The sequence below is a fragment of the Centrocercus urophasianus genome, unplaced genomic scaffold, assembly GCF_019232065.1.
Source record: "Centrocercus urophasianus isolate 14NV4802_14NV808 unplaced genomic scaffold, USGS_Curo_1.0 seq_38, whole genome shotgun sequence".
Lineage (NCBI taxonomy): Eukaryota > Metazoa > Chordata > Aves > Galliformes > Phasianidae > Centrocercus > Centrocercus urophasianus.
This window is the reverse complement of record NW_024884955.1, coordinates 2,175,999-2,203,282: the sequence shown is the minus strand read 5'-3', so window position 1 is coordinate 2,203,282 and position 27,284 is coordinate 2,175,999. Positions and strand designations below refer to the sequence as shown.

Sequence of the window (27,284 nt, the reverse complement as noted above, 5' to 3'; positions counted from 1 at the left end):
CTGAAGTAGCAGCAAAGTGGAATCCAGTTCTGCTGTGATCAGCAAGTGTTAAAGCAGACGTGTGGTAACCATATTAAATTGTAATATTAAACACCCACCTTTAACTACAGTCAGATAATTCCAGTAAACCCAAAGGTACCCTAAAAACATCCAACACACAGACTGCAGACTCAGGGTAAATTTATTCAACATCTTGTATTCAACAAGTCCGATATACAGATACTCAAAGTACTGAAGAACTTTGAAAGTTATAGATACAATTTTTTTTTTTTTTAAATGAAAGTCAGGAAATATGACATGTAATGTTTTTCCCCCTTCTTGTTTAGGACTTCCTGGTGTACCTGGAATCAGTAAGAACGGGAGGGATGGAGCTCAGGGTGAACCCGGCCTTCCAGGGGATCCTGGTACTCCTGGTGCTGTTGGGGCTCAGGGAACTCCAGGCATCTGTGACACATCAGCCTGCATGGGAGCTGTCGGAGCATCGACTTCCAAAAAGTCATAAAGCAGTACAAGAAGTGGAGAAGTGACTGAATATTTAAATAAACAGTGCATTGTAAGAAAACAGACAAATCTTCCTAGTGATAAATGGACACATGTTCCTTCTGTTATTTTAAGTGGAGACTTTGACACAGTAATTCAGTTGTATGAAAAAAGAAAGCATCAGATGAAAACCGTAACTAAAGATGCTTTATGAGCATTTTTTTCCTCCTCCCTCAATACTTTTCCAGAATTTTCACTTCTAAATCACCTCACCTTCTTCCCTGCCTCCCTGTGTTGAAGAGACCTGCAAGAGGAAGTGGTCCTTTTTACCATCATCTCCAAGCTGTACTAGTGCAGCTTTTCTGTACAAACGTTTGAGCCTTTGTCAATTGAATTCCTCAGTGCTGCTCCACTGACTTCAGCCATGCAGGTTTGTGCACTAACATCCACGTTGTTCAGGTTTCAGGCACCTAACTGCTGCTTACAGCAGTGGCAATAAGGCATTTGAGCATCCAGCACTGTAACACCTTAACACTCTGTGCTAACACCATAGCTGAGGTAGGTGCTGCCTATTGCCAGTATTCAGACTGCACCTCAGATATTTGCCCAGCCTAATAATTACTAAGCCTCTTGCAATCCAATTCTGCAAAAGGTGTAATGTATATATTTTAATTTACAGGGGAGAGTTTTTGTATTTCCATATGATAACAAAGGAAGTTAACAGCATTTTCATGTCCTCAACTTAAGCTATTTGCACAGTAATCGTGAAAGGAACCCCAAGTAAGGAAGGATGCTCTTCTAAAGTTCAGCCAGAAAAGACTTGTATGAACTGTTGTAAAAATAAAAGGAGATTTTTTTTTTAACCCTTTCTTTGTGATGTTATAAATGTCACTATACACATGAAAATGAATTCTATATTCCAAAACTGTTTTTCCTAGGATTGTTTGGAAATAAATTGCTGCAAAATTGTCAGTATCCGTGATTTCAAACAGTATTTACTTTGGGAGACCTTTTTGTATCTCAAAACCTGCTGGCATCATCTGTTATCACTGAAATTAATAAAGCTCAGACACTATTCTACTTCTGCCCTAAATGCTGAAGCTTATCAACAATAGAGCCATGTTAGTCTTTAAATATTAAGATAGTTTGTACATTTAAATCATCTGCTGTTTACTATATGCCATTTTTGGACTAAACAACACAAGAAACTGTTGGACAGCTGTGTGAAATGCATTAAAGTAATGCACCACTCTAAAAACAATGCTAATAGCTTTGTATCAATCTTTGGGGTCAAATGCATTAAAGTACTGCAAACAAACTCCATCATAGCAGTGCAATTTAGGAACTGTGCACTTATTCAATTAACCTACATAACTTTCAAACTTTTAAGGAGAAAAATGGGCATTTTATTACAGTACCTTATATTTCTTTTTACACTTAAAGGATATATTTGCATGTAGTTATTAAAGTAACAGGACAGGATGATCTACAACAATTCTTAACTGTACTGCATCACCTTAAAGGAAAAAGAAGGGAAAAAAATCCAAAGCAGAACCACAAACAGAAAAGGAGCAAAAGGAGAAAAATAATTACTAGCTGCCATGGCATTTTCTTGTTTTCTCTAGTCCCAAAGCCCCTTTAACAGAACACTGATTTATATTGCTGGCAGTCAATTTCCATTTTCATTTGGAATGATGAACGTTTTCTTTAAAGCTCCATTTATGTGTTTTTACAAGTTATAGTTTTGCAAGTCTCTCCCAGAGCTTCTCAAATAAATTAATCACAATAAGCCAAAGCCCCACACGTAAACAGAGATAAATGCAGGTTGGGTCATTCCTTATTTATCCACGCTCAGGCAATTCAAGGCTACTTGGTCTCCATAGCCATGCTGCGTGCTCTCCTGAACTGGACACGTTACAAACGAATCCGACCTGGGTGCTTTCAGTCTCCTGCCTGTTTTGCCACAGAACACGGTCTCAAATTCCTAGAAAATAATCAAAATACAAGAAGAAACAACAACAAAGTTTGATGGAGGTATTTACTTGAGAGTTGTGTTTTTGTTTCACTGATGTCTCGAAGAAAATTAATGTACCTTTAACAGTAAGCACCAAGGGACCATGTTCCATCTGTTCTCCTATGATACTTTTAGCAGACAGAATTGCTCTTGGGCTCTCTGTGGGAGCTTATGGGACATACAACCCTTCCCTACTCTCAATCACTTTGAGTGTGGGCACAGATGCAGCTCAGAATCCCATCCTGTGATCACTGGCTCATAGCAGCCAGCTAGAAACATCTCTGTGAATAAGTGGGGAAGAGAGAAAAGAGACAGGAGAAGAACAGGAATGACTGAAGAAGGCCCTAATTCTACAGGCAGCCCCATTCCTGAGTATGGTGCTAACTACAAAAATAAGTAAACTCAATCTGAAAATTCTAACCCAAGGCAGCCCATGATACCACAACACTGAACCGAAATTTTGCAAGGAGAGCTGGTCAAATAAAACAGCTTTATAAAGGACAGTTCAGTGACACAGTGGTCCTTCACCAACAGCACTCAGAAGAAACATTTCATACACTTTAGCTACGTTATGACAGCTTTAAAAGCGTTTCACTATTTGATCAATTACAAAAATGAAATTGGATTTGAACCTCTTTCAGAGAATCGCCGTGCTTTTCCTGAATATACTTCAGAAATGCAGTTGTCCACTGTAAGGTCGTTGCTTTATCAGTTTCAGAAGTGCAGAACGGAACCAGAAGATTCAGTTCATCACAACAAATCCGGATTCTGCGCCTACAAACAAACACAAAAGGTCATCAAGATGGAAGAGAAGGGAAAAAGTAATAATAATGATAATATTTAAAAGATAATTACGCACATCTGATACAAGCCATGACCTCTGGGGACTGCTTTTTGTTTTATTTTAAGCTAACTATCTTTGGTTTGTATTTGCAAGTTCGTATATTAGTGGTGTTATATACAAGTTAGTTACCTCATCTCTCCAGAGCAGCCTGCAATTAGGCACACACTCTTTCTTCTAATAAACACCAAGCCCTCACCACCTGCATTGCTGCTTCTTCCAAATAAAGATACAGCAAATTCACCTCCTACTCTGGGAAACGACGGGATCATTAGAGTAGCAGTATCTTAGGCTCCAAAAAAAAAAAAAAAACAACTTTGCATTGCAGCTCCTCATAGAAAAATTACCTTCTGTCTCTCTCCATGCGGTTATGTCTTTCTCTCCGCTGAGTAACTCCTTCCTGCGTACCACTCTGTACCTGCACACTGGAATGTGACTGTGCTGACTGCCAGGGGCCCTGTGCAGCTGCAGTGCTCTGGCTATCTCGCATATTTTGTATCTCACTAAGAGGTTTGCGATCTATGTTTGCATCCATTGGGTTTATTCGGCTGCAACTTCTTTTGTTTACCGCTTGCTTGCATAAGGTGTCTTCTTTGCAAAACAAAGAGGAAAAGAACCTATTGATAATCCTCCTACTGGTCATGGAAAATACTGAGCAGAGAAAATTTGTTGTTGTTTTACGTGGAACAATCCTGGCAGCTTTACAGCCAACCTAGATTGAGTCTTACAGCAACACGTGTCCTAAACCCAAAGGCACCGATTCAAAATCCATCTAATTCCATTTGCTCAGAGAACATACAGAGATCGTGCCTACCTTTAATTAGCATTTGAAGAAGTCCTTCAAATGTTCTTCAATTTGATAACTGGATCTGCTATATCAACTTTTGGGTCAAAAAATGTAGAAAGAAACCAGTTACTTACTCTAGACCCAGAATTTCAAAGATATTTTACAGCCTCAGGTTTTCTCTCTTCCAGCCAGAAGAGCTAAACACTTTTGTAAATATAGCTAAAATTACTGGCAACTTTTTTCTTTAATCTACTTCCACACTGCCCACTGTGCACCTCAAAAGACCACACCTGGTATGATTCACTGCACTCATATTCATTGTAGAACACATGCACATTAAAAAGGATTTGAAGGACAGAGAAAGCTAAAATGAAGATAGATGGCTTACCTCCAACTTTAATCCAAACTTCCTCAGGCAAAGCTTTATTCATAGCACCTACTGTCTGTTTTGTGGATTCCATTTCCTGATGGTAACAGAAAGAGAATGTTCTGGGAATCCCAATCTCTTGATGCGTGGCAGATTCCAAGATAGCACAAGATGTTCCAGAGGCCTGTGAAAATCAAAAACGGAACGCTTAGGAGGATTATATACATAAAATGGAGACAATTTTCACTATCTTTGTATGAAGATCTTAAATTTCAGCTCCATTAGTCAACACGTTGTATGAAAATCAATCTCAATTACTTCTGCACACCACAACCAAGGCATTTCATCAGTCTGCTGAATTTAGTTCTACTTCTTTAATATGCTTCTGGCATTTCCTGAGTGCCATACCATCTCTTTTGCTTCAGAGGTTACGAAAAACAAAACACCACCTTTCTCATCAAAATGAATTAGAAAATGAACAAACAATAGAAAATCTTATTTGTTAAACATCTCCTCCTGCTGTCGTACAGAATAAGAGATATCTGTATCTATGTTCTTTTACTGTATCATTCTCCTAAGACACCCGCAACACTGTAACGTGACGGAAAACACAGCAATGACAGTGGAGCAGAAGAGTCCCAGGCTACAGCGACGAGGATAAGCCCAGGTGCAGCAGCAGCAGATGCAGAAACAAAGGAATAAAGATGCCTACCTTTGGAAGGCCTCAGGTATGCAGGGATCTCCAGCAAGACACACTCACCTCCACTGCCAGCCCTTAAATGAGGCCTGAGACGGAGTGGATCCTGGCTCCACCCCTTCCAGTCACTCAGGTACATTGCATGCACCTGAGCTCCACCCTGGCCCTACCTTCCCTCCAGGTGCTCCATCACTGCTTCCAGATGTGACTCAGCATTTCTGCTATAACACCCAATGGCTACTGCTCACTACCTCACTCACGTTACTGCACGGCTGAAGCGCCACACAGTCAGTTTGAGTAATTTTGATAGCTTAAGATTAACAAACTACAAATTGTACTACTCACATCTATCCAAACCAAGCCACACTTCAACATAAACCTTCACAATTCTACTATGTAGGCCTGGAAGATGAACGCTATTAGCATTTGACATTTGCAGTTAATGGAGAACATACGACCTACCTGAGCCTGTGAGGAATTAGCAGCTCCAGCAGCAGAACACGCACTCATGGCAAACAGTGGATGCGTGAACTGTGCAGAAGGCGTGGTGGGTGTGCTCTTGTTTTTCACCACCGCTGCACACTTGTTCTGATGCTGATGAAGGGGGACGCCGACCAGCTCTGACGGCTGCTGAATCAATGTTACCAAGCTACACAGCAACACACAAAAACACACCAAGGTGAATAGCGAAAATGAGGAGCACAGAAAAACAATCACAGCTCCGTATCCTTTGGTAGTTATCATCAAGAAACCGCTTTCGTTTGTTGCAAAATAATAATTATCTGTCAGCTGAGAAGGCGTCTTATTCAGCGCCGCAATAGCCTCAAGGAAATGCTTAGCAGAACACTGATACAGTTACAGGGCCAAAGTGTTCACAGTGTATAAGAAGACTTCCACCCGAAGTGTTTATCATAGCCAAGCCTCTAAGTTGTATCATTCATTACAATAACCAACTGCCCCACATTATTTTATTAGGATCAAGAAGCTGCCTTGCTTTAAGTTGCAAAACCAGGCAACTCTTCTCTCACCTTTACTTAAATCACAGCTTGTTATCAATAATAAAGTTGTAAGGTCATTAATTTTGTGATGACATTCTGTGCCACTGATGCGATACACAGGAGGGGAGAGAGCAGCTGCAGCCACGTGGGAGTGCCACAGATTAGAAAAGTGCCACTTACGATAACACTGCGTGTATTAAAGGACCCACCGTAGGTTTACTTTGGAAAAACAGTTCAAACTCTATGAAAATACATAGCTTAACGACAGAAACTGAAATTAAGCACAACACACTTGTTAAGAGTCACTCCAGATTCTTGGGGTTCTTGGCATCTGGGGCTTTCTGTCTGGACGCCGTTCAACGTGTCCTCCAATCGAACTCTGACTGCAGATTTCGATCTGGGCTCGGCTGCCATCGCCACACGCTCAACCACTACGCTCCCTTTGCTCACCCCAGCAAAGCTCTCACCGTGTTTCGCCCTCAACAAGCCGCACCCCGAGACTTCCTCGGAGCCACCCTTGGGCGTTTTGTCCGCTTGGCCGGCAGGGGGGTTCACCTCACCGAGCAACATCATCCTGCGCTCCTGGAAGTCCGCGTGCCCCACGCAGGGGTTCGAACCGGGCGCGCCACCGTCGGCGGTCACTCCCGCCTGGCAGAGGCCGGGAAAGGCGGGCGGGCCGGCGGGGCCGCGGGAGGCGCAGCCCTCGTCCGGGGGAACCGCAGCGTCGGGCCCGGCTTCGGCCTCGCCTTCGGCGGCCCGCGGCTCCGCTTGCGCGTACAGCGCGTGCTGCAGCTGGCCGTACTCCACGTCCGCCATCTCCACCAGGCTGAGCTCCGCGGCGGCGAAGCCGAAGCTCTGCTCGCCGAATGCCGCGTCCGCTCCAGGCTGCGGGCCGGGCCCCGCCATGGCGCGCCTACCCGACAGAGCCGCGTCCGTCCCGCTCTCTCAACCACCGAACCCGCCGCCGTCCGACGGCCGCGGGGCAACGCCCGGCACGCGGCGCACCACGCGAGGCGGCGGCTCGGCCCTCCCCTCCCGCGCACCGCCAAAACGGCCTTCACCTGCTCCGCTCCGCTCGGCTCCCTCAGCCGAGCCCCCGCGCCAGCAACCCGGGGAGGCGCGGAGCCGCCTACGGCCGAAGGGCGGCGGACCCTCACCCCCCGCGCTCTGAAGGGGAAGCGGAGCGCCGCCTCCGCCGCCCCCCCGTCCCGCCCTATCGCTCACGGGTCGGACGGCAGCGGCCAAACCCGCCTGCGCCGCACGCGCGGCACGGGCCGCCGCCAACCGCCGCGCGCAACCGCCCGTCTCGCGCATGCGCGCTGCGCCCCGCCAACCGCCCCGCCGTGCGGATGACTGCGCGGTGCCGGCGCTGCGGCGCTCCTCGCTGCCGGCGTTGCCCGCCCAAAGGCGCCCGCACGGAGTCGTTCTTTCCATGGCAGCGCCGTGCGTTCGTGTGTCAGTGTCTGTCACGGCTCTGCTCGTGGCCCTGTACTGCAGTACTAAAAACACATGCTGTTGTGACAGGCTCCAGAAACAAGTCGGAGTCACGGGCACAGAAGTACTATTTTAGCCCATGGATAGAATGTAGAGATCCACGCTGTACGGAAGCCTTCATACAGTCTCCCTTCAGGAGGTTCAGAAAATTTGCTTTACTATGAGAGTGGTGAGGTGCTGGAACAGCTGCCAGAGAGGCTGTGGATGCCCCGTCCAGCCTGGGAGGTGTTCGAGGCCAGACTGGTTGGGGCCCTGGGCAGCCTGGGCTGCTATGAAATGGGAAGGTTGGTGGCCCTGCATGTGGCAGGGGGTTGGAGATTCATGATCCTTCAGGTCCTTTCCAACCTGGGCTACTGCTGTGATTCTGTGAAAACAGACCTTTTCCCCACCTTCCTTTGCTGTGCACCAATGACGGTAACAGCACGCGTGGGTATTTTCCATGGTAAAGGCCAATCCAAAAAGTGCATCTGTCACCTCTAGAAAGGAAATCAGAAATGCTGACAGCAGTTGTGCACATGCTGGGCTCTGTATTCCTTCCCCTCCACCTTCTAACCCTGCAGTAGTTGCACAGAGCACCTTTTGTGGACATGTCGATCCTTCAGCTCACACTGCTCAGAGCTCAGTTGAGGGTATTTTGTCCTAATTCAGATAACAAAAACCTTCAAAATAAACCAGAATAAATCCTAAGAACAAACTTTCATGCACCTTTTGGAACAGCTACATATAAATATCAATTAATAATGGTGGCATCCTGCAAAATTTCATCTTTTGGGGTGGAAATGAAACCTGTGGGCCATCAGCCTCTTGTGGTGACCCACTGGGCTTGCTGAAAGGTACCAGAGATCAGTAGGAAATGACGGACACAGGCATGCCTCAGAAAGAGACAAAATTTAGCTGTAGATGTTTATTCTACTTACAGTAACAAAAACCTGTGAACTCCCATGTCTTAATGTACAGTGCTATATTTTGCCATATAAAATACAATTTACAGAAATTTCTATCAAGTAAACCTAAACAAACACACTTGCTTTTTGCATACTTTTATGTATGTCTTTAAATTAGAAACATCTCATTAAGAAAAAATCTTACACCATAGTAGATGTTTGTATTTAATAACACCTCTCTGCATGTTAACGTGTTGTTTACAGGTTCATTTTGCAATCATTCCAACCAGCAAACCCGTGATGTGTGAGGACTTGTAAGACACACCAATATGAACCTTATAACCTATGGTGAGATACATGACATGGATGCTACTTGTAATGTAGAATTCAAGATGCAAGTATTTGTAGGAATCTAATTTTACCTTTTTCAAAACTATTTTATAAAAATACGAAAATACTTAAGCAACTGTTAATTTATGTAGTCAAATTGTAAATAACAGGGTTTTCTTATTTCATACTTCAGAATTACGTACTTGAAGAATACATGAAAAGTAGCTGTGTAATGTATTTCACAGTAAGGACTTTCCCCCTTGAATCATGACATCAGGTGTTACCAATCTTTCCAAGCTTAATGCATTTAGACCATTTTCATCGGGCAGTCTTATATACAGTGCCAGAATGAGCAGGGGCTGACAAAAACAGGGGCATTTTGGTGGGGTTTTTTTTTCAGGAGCACTTTTTTTCACACTTTTAGAGTGAAAAGTAGAGGAAAGCGGTGACACTTCTTAAATCTCTGGCAGTTTTCTGCCAAAAGAAAACAAAGCCCCCAAAATGCCTCACGTAAATCAGTTCATCAGTTCAATAAAGTTATTTTTCATTCCTTTGGTATCCCCATTCTTTTGTAGACTCGATCTTTTGCCAATAGATCTTGGTGTTTTTAAAACGTTTCGCTGGTTATAAAGGTGCTACTCATATATGCTCTTTAATTACGGGTTCGTAAATATGTGGGATTTAAAACTCCTCACCCTCGTGAAAAGTATGAATTGCTTCTTTGTTGTACACTCAACAGATGGATTTCAAAACACAAAATAACTGTATAGAGAAAGGAAAATAGTGCACTTTAAGCTTATAACATTCCATTTCCAAATCCTCTGTCAAATAATAACACTGTTCTTCTGCAGCCTTTTCCTAAACACACAATCGTTGCATTGTAAAGAAAGACAGCAATATTGGACTCCTTTTTTAAAGCGTGTGCTGTAGGAACAACTTGGACATCAAAATACCACATAAATGAGATGTAAAGGTATGGCTCCTAGGATTTTGATTAAATTCTCTTATAAAATTACAATTCAAGTTACTGGAAAACATAACTTTATAATTTTAAAAAGCAATATGCTCTTCTTAGACTTTTCCCATTTCTGTACCGTAAATGGAAATTTTAAGATAAAGATGCAAGTAGAAAAAAACAAAATTTCAGAACAGGTAACGCTGTGAATTTTTATAATAAAAACGTTATGCACAAAATGCAGCAAGTGAAAGTCCAGTATGTTCTTGCCGTTCACGTCTTTGAGTATTTTCATTCACAGTTCTTCAAAAATTACTAATTTGTCAGTACATTGTATAAGGCTAGATTTACAACAGCACTTTTGCAAAGGTGAGAATATACAGTATATACAGAAGACACTGACTCGGTCCTTGCTATGTTGTAAAAGTGTCTTATTTACGGAAAATACAGTAGCAGCCGTATTTCTACGACTGAGCAGTGGACGATGAAGCTTCTGCCTCTGTTGGTTTCTGGCTTTCCTTAGGTGTTTCTGGCTTCACCTCTTTACCAGTGTCCCTGGTTTTGCTCCGATCTTTCCGATCTCTTCCTCTCTCACGATCCCGATCTCTCTCTCGATCTCTTTCTTTTTCCCTGCTTCGATCCCGGTCCCTGTCTTTATCTCTGTCACGATCTCTGTCTCTGCTCCTTGATCTCTCCCTGTCACGTCTTCTGTAGGATTCTCTGTCTCTGGTTCTGGCTCTGTCTCGGTCTCTGCTTCTTTCCCAGTCCTTAGCATGCTCGGAATCTTTCTCTCTATCTTTGTTTTGGTTTCTGTCTCTGTTTTTATCCCATTCCTTGTCCCTGTGTCTCTCCCAGTCCCTGTCTCTGTTCCAGTTTCTGCCACGGTCTCTTTCCCAAGGTCTGCCATGTTCACGATCCCTTCGTCTTTCCTCAAACGGTCTACCTTGTCGATTATCAGCTTGCTGAGGCTCTGGCTGATCTAAACCCTTGTCTTTATTTCCTCCCTCGTATCTGTCTCTCTGCCTCCCTTCAAATGTCTGGCCTCTATATTCAATATTTTTGCCTTCTCGGAAGTCAGGTGCTGACCACTGTCCTTCTGACTCATGCCCTTGTCCAGAAACATTGGAAAGAGATGCAGATGGTCCAGCCTCCTCCCACATGTCTTTTCTGTGGGCTGACAGATGGCCTGGAAGGTCTAGGAGTGGTCTTGGGGTTGACTTCATACTTTGTTGTGACTGACCTTGGAAATGAAATCTAGAAGGAGGTTCATTTTGCTCTGGAAACATTGCAGGCGAGGGTCCTCTTGGTCCTCCGTACTGAGGTGGTGCTGGACCTCTCTGGTTGGCAAATCTGGGAGGGGGACTCCCTCTCCGTTCTTCAAATGGCTGTGGCAAAAGTCCTCTTGGGCCAGGTCCGTGATTCGGAGGTGGACCTCTTTGCCCTTCAAATTGATTTGTGTGAGGCCCTCTTGGTCCCCCAAAATGACTAGGGGCCGGACCTCTTGGCCCTCCAAACTGAGGGCCTCCTCTCTGTCCCTTAAACTGAGCTGGTGGAGGTCGTCTTTGACCTCCAAAAGGAAAAGGTCCTCTGTTTCCCATAAACTGAGGTTGATCAGATCCTTCAAATGGTCCTGGAGGCCTAATCATCTCATTGTATTGGGAATCTGAGAATTCCCTTTGTTCCATGTGAGGTTCCATGTGATCTTCAAACTGAGATGGCGACATTCCTCTTGGAACACCGTAAGATGGGGCAGGGCCCCTATTATCACCAAAAAGTGGAGATCCATGCTGTGAAGAAAATAAGGAAGGGATGGGACCCTTCTGACCTCCAAATCTTCCAGGGGCAGATCCTCTTTGCCCATCACTGTTTGGAGAACCGTGCTCTTCTGAGAACTGTGGTGCCGGCCCTCTAAAGTTAGGTCCGTGAGGTCCTCCAGGTGCACTGTGTATTGGCGGTTGTGGAGGTCCTCCTTTCTGCCCAGACAAAGAAAATGGAAGTCTGTTTTCCTCAAAGTGCTGTGGGAGAGGGCCACCCTCACCCTGAATTGATGTAGACTCAGTTTGTTCTACAAATTGATGAGGCTGAGGGTTTCTTTGTTCTTCATACTGCAGTGAAGACAGACCTCTCTCGGGTTCATAGTGACCACCTGCATTATCCTGAGAAGTAAACATTGCATTTGAAAAAGAATCTCTTCCTATTCCTTCCTTTGGCTCATTTGACCATGGTACTTGGTGCATATCTTGCAAAGACTGACTGTCATTTGATGTGGAGAAATTAGGCTGAAAACACGTAGTCGGAGGTGTTGGAAGCAGCACTTTGCGTAAGGGTTTGGATGTGGAGGGTTCGCCAGGAACTGTTTGACTTACATTCTCCAAATTAACTTGAGCGGTGTTTTCAAATTTGCTACTAGGTGCCTCTTTCTGTGACACCGTACAAGCCTGTTCACTTGAAACCCAGTTACCAGCAGTATAACTAAGCTGAGGAGCAGACATTAAGGTATTATCTTCCTTACCAAGTGAAGCTGACAGAGCACTTGGAAAACTTGCTGAAAGAATTTCTCTTGCGGGTGTTTCATTCTGTACTGCCTGTGGCTTTATTCGAGCATCAGTAGTGTCGTTTATTTCTGTTGCCATTCTTCGGGCTTGTCGAGGATCTCTAGTCTGCCGTGGGTCAGAGCCCTGGTTTAAAACTTGTGCTTGTTGATTTGCAGATGAAGGTAAATCTACTTTTTGTACAGCTTGCTGGCCCTGTTGGAACAATTCAGTCTTTAATAGGGAAGATTTTGGTGGTGGTGACATTAAAGCATCAGACACTGAAAAATGAGCCATTGAAACGCCAACAGCCGCTCTTTGTTGTCTGAGGGCTTCTTCTTGCTCCTCTAGTTGCCTTTTCTGTTCTTCTATTTGTTTGTTTAATTCTTCCAACATTTTTTGCTGTTCCATTAAGGATGAGGACGCAGATAAGTCAGGTACGTATGGAGCAGATGTTTCTGGAGCACTGCTTTTAGCATCCGTATACATTTTGTTAGGTAAATCATCAACAGCAACTTTTGCTTCTTCCAAGATAGTTTCATCTTCCGGATCATAGGCCTCATCCTCTAATACTGCTGTATTACTTGGCTTTTCCACACTGTAAAGTTTTTCACTTTCACCTGTCTGCATTTCGAAGGCTTTCTCTGGATCATATTCTTCCTCGGGATCATATGGTCTGTCATCTTCCTCCTCCTCTATCGCTTTGTCTTTCGACATCTGTCCAAACTGCTGTACAATGGGATCTAACAAAGGAACAGCTGCCACACCTCCCTCAGCAGCTGCCTGAGCTTTCTGATTTGAAGACTGGGCAGTTTCAGAATCCTTAGCAACAGGTTCGAAAGATTTCTTTTTTCCAAACAGCGTCTGCAGGATGTGCTCGAGAGGTGTGGCAGTTTTTGAGGACGAAGAATGCGTAGCAGTCACACTTGGAGAAGCAGCGGCTGAGATCGGAGGCGGTGCAGTAGCTGTGGTTCCACTTTTAATCGAGGACAGTATTTTTAATACTGAAGGTGTAACTGCTGAGCTTTCTGGAACGGGAAGTGGGGGTGGAGGCGGCGGAGGAGACCCAGGGGGTGTTGTACTCACAGCTGAGTCTCCAGAATAAAGCCCGTATTTTGGGGTTTTCTTTTCTTGAAAAGAAGCTACTGGCCCCTTCAAGAACTGCGATGGTTCTGCTTCCTCCTGCAACTGAATCCGACTTCGCTTTTCCTCTATTTTGTCTGTTTCCATGCCGGTAGCAAGACGTTTCCCTTTCTGACAGATAACCAATCCAAGAATTAAATTTGGACGTGATGATTCAAGACCTGAAAGAGAACACAAAGATTGTATATGTAAAAACCATTTTTATCAGTGCTTTCAATAGAAACTTATTCTATTATACAGTGGTAGCTACAAATGTCATAACAGTAAGTTCTTCTGTATTTCATGCAATGACTTACTGGCAATTCTATTAGTCTGCACACGTATGTATCTACATTTATTTACTATTTATATTGTATTCATACGTGAGAAGAAATATTTTAATCCCTTCTTTGGTACTCCTTTAATATTGTAGTAACAGGAAACTTTGCTAACGTTGCTACTGTTCAAATACTAAAGAAAACTGTCATTTTTGTATTACTGCTTTTATTCTTGTCCACTCCCACTCCCTACTCAAACATTTCCAGTAAAATAGTTTGTAATAATGTTGTATACACAGATATGTTGGACAAGCAATCTACCTTTCTGTAGGGCTAAGCTAGAATTTAAGAAGCACAGCTGAACAAAAGTAAGTTCTAATGCTATTAGAAAACCTTCCTTTGTTTTTTTCTTACAGATAAACCACATGGCACTATTAAACTTCATAACAACATCCTCAAACAGGCTGTTTGGAAACAATATTAAAGCTTGTAACTGACTCTGATTCCTTTTTCTGTTGTTGTTCTTTTCCCTAGCTAAATATCATTTTTAACATACATTGAGAAGTAGAGAAACTGATAACTAACACACCAAACCAGCACATGAGCCCTTAAGCAGATACGAGTTTAGCATGTGGGGGAAAAGGACACTGCGTATGTCTGCCTTCTCTCCAAGAAAGCATTTATTTGGGTATGAATTTGGCATGCTTGGCAATTTGGCAGGTTGCTTTTTAACCCTCTGGTGCAGGATTCAGATTGATGCTATGGACACTGGGAGCAGAACTGCTCTGCTGTGAAAGCTTCTGACTTCAATCTCTGGAAGCGTTTATCTGAAAATGACTGGAAAGTTCCTGGAAAGAGGGAAAACACAAATATCCGCACGACTGCTTCATGTGATTGTGTTTCTTCCCCTTACATTCACAATTCCCACTGGCACTTGTGAAAAATAAACATGACTAGAACAAAGGGCAGGGAATGAATCCTTTAACATACATTTAGAGGCAAACGTAGAAAAACTGTACGAAGAAAGGCTTTCTTAACTTCTGGATTTAATGACTTCAAAGAATCCCTTTTAGAGTCCACATTAATTCTATCTGCAAGCAGCTAGGAAGCAGAAATACAAAAACACAAAACAAAAGGCCAAGTAACATAATATTCAGTGCGGTTAAATGGCAAGGAATCTAAAACCTACACTGCTCCTTCCACTCATGAACCTGCAACAGTTTTAAAAGCTAAGATACTAATTTACGTGCATCTTTGGTCCTACTAAACAAAACCCTCTGCTCACTAAGGAACAGTTTACACCACCAAAAGCTTCTAGATAACAGCAATATATGCCTAAATACATAAAAATCCCACAGATGCAGATAAATACTATTTGTGAGTCGTTAAATATGCACTTTCGGCGACACAACGGAATGCAAAGCTTTAAAGGGACTCCTAAGTTCACTAAGTAGATACTAATTGTATCAGCTGCTTTTGTTTATGTAGCTGAATTTCTATTTGTGTTCAACAGAATTCATCTTCTCCAAGTTATGGTTGCTATGATTAAACTCAGAAACCATTAAAATGAGATTAGCTATTTTTAACTGAAGCTTTCTAGGTGACAAGATTCCATTGCATACAGATGAACCTGAGTTACATTTTGACCAGGCAAAATTCCTTCTTCTGTGAAAGTTTGTACTGCAAGAACTATGTACAGTCTGCTGCAATAACACTGCAAAACTACCACTGCTTTAAACCTAGTGTTGCCAGCACTTACTGTATATTTCATTAAGCCTTTCTTTCTGTCAACAAGGCCTTGCCCCATCATCATCAGTGCTTGCATTTCTTATCCTCAATTCTTGCTCAATTTAAGCCTCACTCTCCAAAAACTTAACTGTAATTAACAAGGCCTGGAAATTTTTTTGAATAAAGTAAATTAACTTGAAAGTCTGATGAGATCTCTTCACAGCTGAGGAACTCTCTCTCCTCTGTAATTGTGTTCTTCTGATGGTAACTGGTAACAACACAGTCTGTTTTACCCATGTAATGGGGAGAGCAGCAAAATCTGCAGAGGCACTAGAAGTAATCTTTACAAAAGGCCAGAAACAAATTGAGACCAATCTGAATTTTACTGGAGACTTCCTATCAGAAATAGCTCTCATTTTAAGTACGATGAGAAACAAGAATAATTAAATTTGACTGAATGTATCCTAGATATCCATAGTTGATTTTGCAGTTCAGTGTTTGAGTTTGACGTAGTTCTGTGGTTGAGAGGGTGCAGGCCATGCTGCTTTCTGTAATAATTCCCAATCTGCAATGTATGTTATTTCCTATTTGTACATTTAAAAATTCAGTGCTATCTTTATCCTCCAGAAAAAACGTTTTGGTTTTCCTTAAGTGTTGCCAATTTTTACTTTCTTTCAAAGTTAGAAAAATATATATGAAAGAGCAAATACAGGAAGAAAGTGAACTGGCTATCTGAACCAGAACTAAGACTAGCTAATAATGTAGTACACACACGGCTCTGCCACCATAAGGGAGCAGGGATGGTGAGATGAACAGTGAAAGCAGGCAGGACAGGAACTAAACAATTATCTTCAGTGAATCCAAGATCATCTGGAAAGCACCATATGAATTGTTGGCTCATCCAATTACAAATTCATTTGCATCCTTTGCCTGAAATCAGCTCCAGCCGTTCTGATCACAACGTATTACATGCACATTAAGTTATAATCCCAAGGCATAGTTCAAAAGACAACTTCAGTGGGAAAAAGACCAGCCACAGCATATAGCCTGAATGGACTCAGTAGTGAGGTATGGTTCACACTGAGTGAATTTACCAGTAAGTGAGTAATGACTCCACACTTGGTCAGTGTTGACCACTGCAGAGTAGCTCACAAATCCTCCCAAAATTCCTAGCAGGCATTCACTTTCTTCTGTCATTAATTTATAGCTCATTTACAGAGAGACTTGTGATTTACACCACCGATCACAACACCCATCTCAAACACTGAATTACTGAATCAGGCAGGTTTCAAAAATCCATCAGATCATATCTCTAAAATAAACAACAACAAAAAAATCATTTCTGAATCCTGGTTAAGAATCAGAGATTAAGAATCACTAAATAGGGTAAAATTTAAGTACACGTTCAAGACAAATTCCAGTGGTAAGTTAATAACAGCTGTAACTGAATCTGTTTTGTTCAGTCAGAGAACAAATCACGTTTTAAAATGTTGAGACTGTAATTTTACATGAATATTAGAAGTTTGGCACAACCCACTATCTGCATTCATTCGTTCCAGAGTGAACGAACAGGAAGAGCTTATTTTGGATGGAAACCTCTATCTCCACATCCATAAACAGGTTTCATGACCCATAAATAGGCTGAACGCCTAATTTTAGGTAATACTGAAAATGTTGGCTGAAGTCTCCAACTACTGCTCAGTAACTCTCTCACAAGCCAGCGTTTTAAGTGCTGCAAGCTAAGTTGGCAGAGCTTTCAGTGCTAAATTAGTTATACAATATTTAACTCCTTCTGATTTGAAGTCCATGTGCTGGTTTTATTGCAACTAAAGCCATTAAAACATTATATGCTAAATATCAGCACTGAACATATATTTGCTTTTCTTGCCCTTGAATACATCTTTTCATAAGATTAGTTTCGCCACATTTATATGTATAATGGCCACATATTCTATCTAGTTTGTTTGTTGTTTTTTTTTTCCATTTGTTGCAATTTTAAGAGCATTCTAAATAGCACGCAGATATTTCAGGCCTTCATTCTGTAAGAAAACCCACTTTCAGTTTTAAACTGTCAAAAGAGATAACATCTGTGGAATCTCCTTTGCTGAGACAAGGGCTTTCGTTACAATTAGTCTATTTTAAACATGAGGTCCTTGCGAGATTTGCAGTACTGCCAATAAAGCCCTCACTCAATACATCACTCTTTCTATTGATAACCACAATTGATCTTTGTTTTTTCTTCCTCTCCACGAGTTGCTTTGACATCCACACGTGAGAAGTGCTAAGTAACTTCAGTGTGTATGTGAAACAGAGAAGTAAATTCACATACAGGAATCTATCACACAATGTAGAGTATCCCAAACACACATTACATCCAGTGATAAAATATTTGAGATGACGTAAATAAATGTGAATTTTCTTCCATTTTCCTCTCTTTTTAAATCACCCACGTCAATGTTTTTGGAGATCTTCTATGTACTACAGCAGTTCAGAGGTCCTCAGTCACCTTCCAAATCCAGTTCACCAAAGAACAGGAGAAATTCACAATCTGTGTGTGCCTGATGGAACTGGCTGAGACAGCAGGAATAAATACTAACCAGGACTTCTGGAGTGACAGGGTTTTATTGTCCTCTTCCTCCTCCCCCCTCCAGCCATATTAATCAGCACATCTTACACTGTCTACAGCATAATGCTTTTAAAGTACTTTCAAGTCTTCTGTTAGAAGGCACACAATTAAATTTAAGGAGACAATGACCACTTTGTACAAAATATTTTTATTGAGTATAAAAAAAAAAAAGGTGAATTCCATCAGATGTCATTAAAGAATATGGATTACATGTATTTTATGCTATGGTTTGAATACATACACAAAAAGCAAGAACAGCTTACCTGATATTTTTTCCCCCGTGTAGTGGACTCTGGTTTTAAAGTACGAATACAACTGAGCACAACTATGAGGTAAGGCCTGCTATAGAAGCTTCCAAAAAGAGTGAAGACTAAGCAGGTCTTCCATTACTTAAAGGTGGCTAAACCTTTGGAACCTTGCATCTATCGTAGTGCTCTAACACACTTTGCCTAACAAATGTGGATTTCTATTTGCCTCAAACACACAGAAAATTCAAGCCAAATATTACTTCTGATAATTTTAACTATAAATAGAATGGAATGTAACTCACCTACACCAACTGCTGTCTACTGCCTAACCAAAGGAATATGATTTCCCCACTCCCAACAAACTGACTTTCAGAAATCAGTGATTCATCTGGTTGGCCATGCCCAGCATGGAACAATTCAAACAGCTTGTGCATATGCGTTGCATGAAGCACAGTGCAGAGCAGCCCAGCAGCCAATGTAGTGAAACCACTGTCAATATTACCTTTGTCTTCATACACTTTGACTCCTCTGAAGGCTGAGTCCTGCTTGATGCAAGTGACAGTGCACCACTTGTAGGGACCTAAGGCTTTGCAGATTTGTGGGTTGCCGAAAGTAGGGTGAGTTTGTTGTTTTCTTTGTTTGCTGTCACTGTTTGGTTGTTTGTTTAATGTGGCTGTTCTACGTAATCAATTTTATAGCAAAATCATCCTCCTAATAGCACTTATGCAACTTGGTAGAAAGGCTATGTGAGTTTCAAACTATTTTACTTTGAGACGGTTGACTTTGCAACTTTTCCCTGTATGATCTGTAAAAATGTTTTTATATGAAATATATACTTTTAATAACACGTTAAACATTCAACAACTTGTTGCTGATTCTTCTTTTGTGATTTTACCTAGCGTTTAATCTCCCCTATGTTTTGTGCTTACCTGGTCCCTCAAAGGGCAAGAGTTTGGAAGGTATTGGGTCCTTAGAACTCAGTGGGATCAGGTAGAGATCCTTGACATGTCTGTTGTTATTAGCTACAACACCAAAACGACCACGACTGCTAAAATAGGAGTAGAGAGAGATATAGGCCACTTCTTCTTCTTCTGTGGCAGGATGGAAACGAATCAAACACAATTCCTGTAATACAAAAGCAAAGTGGAAAAATTCAACCTGTAGCATATCAGCAAATAAAAAGGTAAACGGCAAATTCCAGGGTTAAAAATAAGCTGTGTACTTATTGATCTGCTATTTCTTCAAGGGATGCTCTATCTTTAAGACAATGCTGCTGTTCAACCAGCAAAATTAAAACAGAATTAGGCTCGGCGTTTCAGAAATCCCAATTACTTATGTATCTCACTTCAACCTATCCCTCTTGAGGTTCTGAATACTCGATTATGAAGGAAATGGGAAAATCTTAGTTTCGTAATTACATCTACATGCTGTGCTTAAGTTTTACCACTTCTAAAGTGGTTTTAATAGTAAAACTAAATACAGACACTTAATGATAATGTCCTGGTTTTTAACATTTGAGTTTCTGTCTTTGATACTGAATATGTAATTGTTTACAGTTAATCATTAAAAAACAGTAAGTAGTATCAAGTCTTAACTGCTATGTAGGGGAAAGATGATCAGCACCTTAATAGGCAAAGCTTTCTTCAATAAATCAAAAATTTCAAAGTAGTATGTGGTGTCACTATTTTTCTAAGTTTGATCTGTGCCAGTATTTCCTGATTATTAACTTATATTATCAAAAGTTGTCATTTTTCATTGCTGCATATTTCTTCTGTATTTTGCAAAGGATTTTAAGTGAATACCTTAGAAAGCGAAGATTTGAGTTTGCCAACATAATCCCAGACTGTCTTCGGTGAGATCCTCCCACCAATATGAATTGTATCTGGTAAATCCTAAACAAGAAGTATTACATGGTAGTATAAGCCAAGAGACTTTAGCTTTAACACAGTGCAGACTGCCCCATCCCAGTAGCCCAGGGGATAATGCATTATTCTATTTTAATGAACTTGCACATACACATTTCTAATTTCAGACATTCCAATTTCCAAATTTCAAGGTGTTATTGCCAAACAATGACAGCAGTGGAAGGCCAAGTACTTTTATTCACCCATCAGCTATAGTTCTCAGCTTTGTCTTATAGGAAAGCTGTCATTTATAAAAGCTAACAAATTAAAGAGAAGATTTTTAATAAATGGCTAAAGAAATATTTTTAACAGATCACAACAGTGATCCAACTGGTTGTGAGCAGAAGGCGGCACCTATTTTAAAACACTGGCTATAAAACTTCTTTTCAAAACCTGAATCTGAAATAAAGCTGTGATTCCATGGTAGATACTCACATATACATATACACATTTAATAAAAGATGGGAGACTTCACAGATTTGTGAGGAATTTTTTAAAGGCTATTTTTTTCCCTTTAGCTACCATTCCCCTACTTCTAAAGGGATGCCCATTCACCACTGTCAGACTTCCAATATAATATATATAGCGACCATAGCTTTCCTAGCAACTGGAATTGCAACATATTCTGAACACACAAACAGGTCAGTGCTAACCTCACTAAGATAATCAAAGCACCCGGAGACAGGATATGCTTTAGTGACAAATTTGGCCACACTTTGCATGTTAATAAATCCTTTCCAAATGGTGTTGAGACGAGAGAGGAAGAGGGAAGTGTCGCTGTCTTGAGGTGAGCGTGGCTCTGCAACACTGTAAAACAAATCCAAAACAGGAAAGTTACAGATCACAGCAACAATGCTGCTTTCCTTTTTCTTCTCTTGCCTAATCCTAAATAACAGAATCCTTTATAATTGTTTTGTTAATGTTTTCCATTAAATAGGTATTAATGAGAAATGTGAGGAATAATTGAAAATATACTTGTAGCTACAGACAAGCAAAATGATGCTGAAAGACATGATGTTTATAGAACTAGGGTTAGCACTGTGAGTATTGTGATCCTGAGAACATAACAACTAATTTGAAATACGTAGCTTCCACTAAGCGAGACAACAATGTGCATCTGAAAGAGAATCTCATATATAGGGAGTGGGTATGAACAAAACTATTTTAACTGCAGTTCCATAAGCATATCCTTAGCAACACTTATTTTTTCTATTTTATATATGTATAAAATATATATACAATATATATACAATGTGCTTCCTTCCAAGCTGATCAAATGGTTAATTTTAATTTATGTTCATAAAGTGAGATGTAACTGTTCTGTGTTCATATACTTATTTTAATACGTGAAAATCTGAAGTGCCTTTAAACCATCTCTCATTTATGCTTACTTTCTATATTGAATGTATATGGAGATTTTACCACCAATTACTTTTAAGTTTTATTTCTCTGTTAAAGCACATTGTAGTGTCTCTGCTGTCAATTTACAGTGATGCTCAGAAAAAATTTACCAACGAGAGAAGGTAAATGAGATTATCAATTAAAATTCTGAATCAAGTTATTTGAAGCCTTTTGATTATTGGCAGAGGGGGAGTGAGAGGAAGAGGAGGATAAACCAACTTTGAAGGTAACTAGGCTAAAGATTCAGTAACTTAGCTTGCTATTAAATATACGCACTTGATACTGGGTAACTGATGAACAGCTAAGTATCTTGGATCTGGTGAAGACGATGGTTTTGTTAATATTGATTTGGGGACAGTCATAACTGGTTTTGACGTTTCCTGCTTTGATTCTCCCACTGAAACTTTCTCAGATGCAGGACCAGATCGTGGGGCAGTTGCTGCAGTACCAGAGGAGGTACCCAAGGCCGTCCTCGGGTCTCTACCAGAAACTGTTACAGTTGTGACAACTCCACCAGCACAAACAGCAGGAAGAGCTGAAGCTTCTTCAGGGACAGAGGAGTCAGCATTGTTCTGGACTTGAGTCGTAGGAATATAAGATCTTTCTACATTTGACTGGGAAACCACTTCTGCTGCAGGTTCAACATCAGTTTCCATTGCATCTTCAGCTACTGCCTCTTTGGCAGGCTCTGCTGCTGCTGGTGCAGAACTTTCGTACTTTGGCTGAACTTCTGGTTTTGATTTTGTCTCCACCTTTTTAACAGAAGCCACTGACTTTGACTTCTTAGCAGGTACTTCATCTTCGGATGCTGAAATCTGACCTATAAATTCATTTAAAATGCTTTCGGTTACTATTTAACACTGAAAATGTTCTAAGAGAAAAACAAATAAACATGCAGACAAAGCTCTTAAGAATTCTTCTAACATCACACATAGTCAACATGTAGATACCTGTACAAATTTTGCAGTTTAAATCAAAAAGATGGGCTCGGTGCTGACTTGTTGTATCCTTCAACATACTGCTAAAAACATCCAAAGAAGGAGCACTGTTTGATTTTGGTACACTTCGTGCTGACTCTTGCTGCTCCTAAAAACAAACAAACAAACATTCTGGTTGATCACCAATTTCAATCACAAAGAAATACTTTGGGAATGTAATTACAGGAAAATGCTCACAGCACACCTACGAGGTAATACTCTTACAGCTCAGTGAAACAGGTCACATTTCTGAGCAAAAATTTGAGGCCCTACTTAGTTACCACTGACCTCCTTTGAGGTCTTCATGCTAAAGCAACAGCTGATACTTACATCGGAATCAGACACTGGTGGAGAGTCTTCCATATTCAGATCAGGTGCATGTTCCCGTTTCACAGGTACTTTCTTGACCTCCTGTGATTTTTTTCTCGACTCCATCACCTGAGAGAAACAAAATCACTTCAATAAGAAGACTGCACACTTACTTTATAATTGCATTCTGTACTTTCTTACTAGCTGGCTAGTGGAAGAGAAAAAGCCTTCTGAAACGTAGAATTATTCCTACTTCATTATGACGAAAACAGTAACAGGAGGGCTAAGGGCTGGTGAACTTGCTTTTAATTCATACCTAAGCACATACTGGAAAACTGTACATCACTTACTGCTTTGGTTGGTTTCTCTTTCCACACAGACAGTTCTTTAGACAGAAGTTCTTCTGGTTTCATTCTCACAAGTTTTGACAGAGAGATTTCCCCATGAAGAACACGATGAAAAAGTCCCTATAAACAAAACACACTGCTGCTATGCTGAAGATAACAAAAAAGATACGCAGTGTTGAACTGTCAAAACATGTTTGGATTTATTAATTCCCTATTAAAAATATTAATTAATTATAAGCAAAGTGGGAAAGGTACAGCAACCAGAAAACAAGGATGAAATAAACATCAAGTACAAATTTTCCTGATTATCATAAAAAAGTCAACTTAACTGAACAGTTATTTCAGAAGTTGAATGGCCACTTCTGTTTTATATCTATTGCAGAAATTAGAGGGAAAAGTCCCACAAAGTTTGAAGTGTTTTCTAGTATATATTTCCACCTGTAAAAGGTTTTCTTCCTTTTAAAACAATCACGTACAGAAGCAGTATCTGATACATACTACAGAATGTCACAGGAGGAAGAATGAAGCCTATAATTAAGAATGCCATTCAGTGAATATTCCACTCCAAAGGCCCAGACTGAATAAATACACATGATCCAACTGAAGTTCAATTCCTACTAGATTTTTTTAAAGAGATTTGGAAGGATTTAAAATAATCTTGTACTGTATAACTCATAAATTGCTATCTCGAAACTCACAATTTTCAGTATAGATCTTAACATATTAAAAAAATATTAATATATTTCAGTACATTCACTGTTTAAGGAAATTCCAAACCTGGTTTTTTGGGTCCTTGAGATTGAACATGATGCTGCGGTATTTGCTCTTGTATCGGTTGTCCGTAACTTGAAACAAATTAAACATCTCCTTCTCAATATTTAGTGCTACTTTCCCCACTTCACTCTCTGTCATGACCAGATCATCGCTATCGTTGACTCTGTTAAAAACAAGATGTCCATGCATTTATGTTAGGCACGAATCTTCAGGTAGCATTCATTAAAAAATAACCTTCCAGAGGAAGGAGTGAAACTGAGCTCCTCTGCACCCAGCAGGGACTCAGGTCTCTTTTAAGACATCTCAAAATCAAAGCGTATTTCAGGACCTCAAGCTGAGAAGTATGGCAGCCTCTCGTCTCTGTCTACAGAAGACAGGAAAGACAGCCTGGATGAGCTGAGGTCAGCCTCTGTGACTGCTCCTGGCACCAAAGGGAGCTTTCTGCCATGAGCTACACAGGAAGCCTAAGCTCTTGAGTTTAAGCTCAGACTTCCCGCTGTGAACATTTCTAGTTCAGAGACACCACCAGAACGCAGTGGTGCACGCCTTGACAGCCGACCACAGCTTTAACAGCACTTGTGGGACAACATTTCAGCATTCTTTTTTTATTTATACATATAAGTGCTACAGTTACTAGCTCTTCACTGTGACATTCCCAATACTATTCTTGTACCACCTCTACATCTGCAAGCACCGCCATCGCCAGATTTTAACTTCAGATCACTGCTCCTCAAATGCTTCTGTGCTGCGGTTTAATTCTTCAGATGTCACTGTCTCAGCAGAAATGGGGTAGGGGCTTTGTGGCTTTTCTTTAAAAGCCTTTTCACCTGCACATTGATTTTAGATCTGGATTTTTTATTTTTAATAAACCTGAAATGCTAAATGTATTTTCAGTTTCTAGTACATATACCAGTTTCTAGTATAAGTTAAATCCTTCAATTTTGCTTATTTTCAGATATAGCTTCCTATACAAAATAAGTGCTCTGAATTCCCACCTCTTCCACAAAATTTCTTTTAGGGATCGCCGAATATTTTGTCGAATCTGAGAGTTGGGCTGTGACTGGATAGGAACAGCCGATACTTTCACTTGACTACTTCCAGATGCAGTGGGAACAGAAGATGGAGCAGGCCTTTTGAGTCCTGCACCCAAACTGGACGATGCAACTGGCTTTTTGGGTAGCGATGAGGCAGGAGGAGGAGCTGAAGGCTTTGAAGGAACGCTGTCTGATGAAGGCCAGGGCTTCTTGGGAATTACACCTTTGAAACTCCCAGTAGAAGACTTCAGTGGCTGTTTGGCTAGTGACAAGCTAGAGAAGGTTGGGGCCTTCTTGGGAAGAAGATTTTTAGTGAGAGATGTCTGTTTCTCTGCCACAGATGTTGAAGCAACAGCTCTCTTTGATGCCACAGTGTGCTCTGCTGCTTTGTCTTCCTTCTTTTTATCTCCCTTTTGAGCTGTCAAAACAAAGAACAGTACAATACTAAATACTTACATTTATGGCTTGCTGTTTACAAAGACCTTTTATCAATCTATAAGGAAGTCTGTGAAATGACACTTCTAGAGAATAACTACCAAGGTTACAAATATTGAGAGAAGAAATTTGCCTTGAATGCAAAATAATATATTTTGCCAGAGTGAAGAGTTTAACAGCTCCACTTCAGCTGTGCAGACTGAAAATCTTATTCACACGCTATGCAAAAAATCTGACAAAGGCACCACCTTCAAAGATTCCCTGGCTGGATTTCATGATCAAGCTTCAAAACTCCACACTCACACAAAGTCAAAACAACCCATATCTTATATTCAAACAGAAAAATTCTCATAGAAACTTGTAGAACTGTTTCACTGCGGAGGTTGACTAGATTCCACCAGTTTGTGGCTGAATTAATGTCACCCCAAGCTGAATATTCTTGAAGTTTAAGAAATCCCTTCTACAGACTTTTTAAGGAACAAGGAAAGAGAGCCAGGTTACATAACACAGAAGTTGCTGAAAGTTTTAACTGCATTCTCCATCTACTTGGTCATCACCACAATTAAATTATGATTAGATCTTCCTGTTCAGTTTCCAGCTAAACTCTAGACTTCCAGAACTAAACATTAAAAGCTGTGGCCATCTAAATGCCATCATGTCATTCACCATATCCAAAACTTGCTGTTTAAACTAATTATTCTTTCTACCGTTACTAAACAGATCAATAGCCATAATCTCACGTTTAAGTTAGACTTCAGTGGGACACAAAGCCAACCATTCCTTCAGTTTTTCATCCATTCACCTCCTGGCATCAACAGAAACAATTCAGAATAACAAAATAAACCAAAAACAGCCCCTTGTACAGCAAACAAGATTTGTTCCACCTCAGCTTACCAGAAATATTATGTTTACAGTGGGCTAGCACTAACACATGCATCACAACAGTTCAAACAACGATGGGCTCTGAGTGAACCTACCTACTGAAATACAACACTTCCAATTAGAAAAGTCAAACTTACTCCCTCAAGTCTTTTTTTCCCTCTCACAAACCTGCAGTTAACTACCAACCAATTAACACACTAATTTTTATCTGATGCTTTCAACTAGTAAGGATTTGTCAATGGAAGAATTGGCCCTGAAGCTCTAGATGCAAAAAGCTGGATGCTTTCTGGAAAGGATTCAAAAACTTTAGATAACTTCACCAAAGACCAAATAAGTCCCTCTTCACCTTCCACACCTGCTACAACAAGAGCAGCAATTATCAGGAAGGGTCTGATGCATCCAATTCTCATGGGTTCTGAAATAGATTTGGAATGGACAAAGATGGAAGCACCTTTGTAAAGCCTGATCCAAGAAACGTCAGACAGCATAGATTTCGAATGGAAATACAGCCACAAAAGGGGAAGGTTTGAATTACTTAAGAAACATGCTGCAAGCACTCCCTTTGTGAATGAAACCCCAGATGAAACAGCCTCCTGACTTTTCTCTACAACTCAGTTCTAAATGACCCTGAACACTTGTACACTCCTCCAGCAGAAGGAATGCTTCCAACAGCTTTGCTACGTTGGCTCTTATCATCGTAGTTTCACTACAAATACAGAAACTGATGGTTCAGATCAACTAAAAATAAACGCTGCACCTGAACTTCTACAAGGCAAAGTGCAGAAGTGTGTCTAAACTAGAACACAGTGCAAAAAAGCTGGAAGAATCATTTATCCTGTTT

At 41.0% G+C, this 27,284-nt stretch overlaps 3 protein-coding genes across 6 annotated transcripts in view; 1 reads left to right on the top strand and 2 right to left on the bottom strand.

The window, feature by feature from the left end:
* Positions 1-1,689, top strand: part of COL9A3 (collagen type IX alpha 3 chain) — a 33,106-nt gene extending 31,417 nt beyond the window's left edge. For both annotated transcript variants that reach the window (XM_042832428.1, XM_042832429.1), the window contains one exon: positions 327-1,689. In XM_042832428.1, the coding sequence (XP_042688362.1) occupies positions 327-502 (176 nt within the window). In that variant the 3' untranslated portion in view covers positions 503-1,689. The remainder of the gene's footprint in view (positions 1-326) is intronic.
* TCFL5 (transcription factor like 5) lies at positions 176-7,015 on the bottom strand. Its single transcript, XM_042832431.1, has 6 exons — positions 6,477-7,015; positions 5,649-5,835; positions 4,511-4,673; positions 3,683-3,926; positions 3,127-3,268; positions 176-2,464 (listed from the first exon to the last, which is right to left on the bottom strand). The coding sequence occupies exons 1-6, from the start codon at positions 6,998-7,000 to the stop codon at positions 2,318-2,320; spliced, it is 1,407 nt and encodes a 468-aa protein (XP_042688365.1). The 5' UTR covers positions 7,001-7,015; the 3' UTR covers positions 176-2,317.
* Positions 7,016-8,567: 1,552 nt separating this feature from the next.
* Positions 8,568-27,284, bottom strand: part of DIDO1 (death inducer-obliterator 1) — a 46,759-nt gene continuing 28,042 nt past the window's right edge. For all 3 annotated transcript variants that reach the window (XM_042832251.1, XM_042832252.1, XM_042832250.1), the window contains exons 8-17: positions 25,088-25,544; positions 24,096-24,255; positions 23,322-23,438; positions 22,993-23,100; positions 22,636-22,771; positions 21,962-22,505; positions 20,938-21,091; positions 20,183-20,272; positions 19,310-19,505; positions 8,568-13,682 (exon numbers count right to left, since the gene is read on the bottom strand). In XM_042832251.1, the coding sequence (XP_042688185.1) occupies positions 10,312-13,682; positions 19,310-19,505; positions 20,183-20,272; positions 20,938-21,091; positions 21,962-22,505; positions 22,636-22,771; positions 22,993-23,100; positions 23,322-23,438; positions 24,096-24,255; positions 25,088-25,544 (5,333 nt within the window). In that variant the 3' untranslated portion in view covers positions 8,568-10,311. The remainder of the gene's footprint in view (positions 13,683-19,309; positions 19,506-20,182; positions 20,273-20,937; positions 21,092-21,961; positions 22,506-22,635; positions 22,772-22,992; positions 23,101-23,321; positions 23,439-24,095; positions 24,256-25,087; positions 25,545-27,284) is intronic.

Bases quoted from the DNA above. Each gene is read 5' to 3' on its own strand.
- TCFL5 (XM_042832431.1), bottom strand. From the start codon at position 7,000: ATGGCGGACGTGGAGTACGGCCAGCTGCAGCACGCGCTGTACGCGCAA. The intron at 3,927-4,510 runs GTAAGCCATCTA...TGTTTTGCAAAG, and splicing joins AGTTTGGATTAAAGTTGGAG to AAGACACCTTATGCAAGCAA. The intron at 3,269-3,682 runs GTAATTTTTCTA...GTTTGTTTGTAG, and splicing joins CGCATGGAGAGAGACAGAAG to GCGCAGAATCCGGATTTGTT.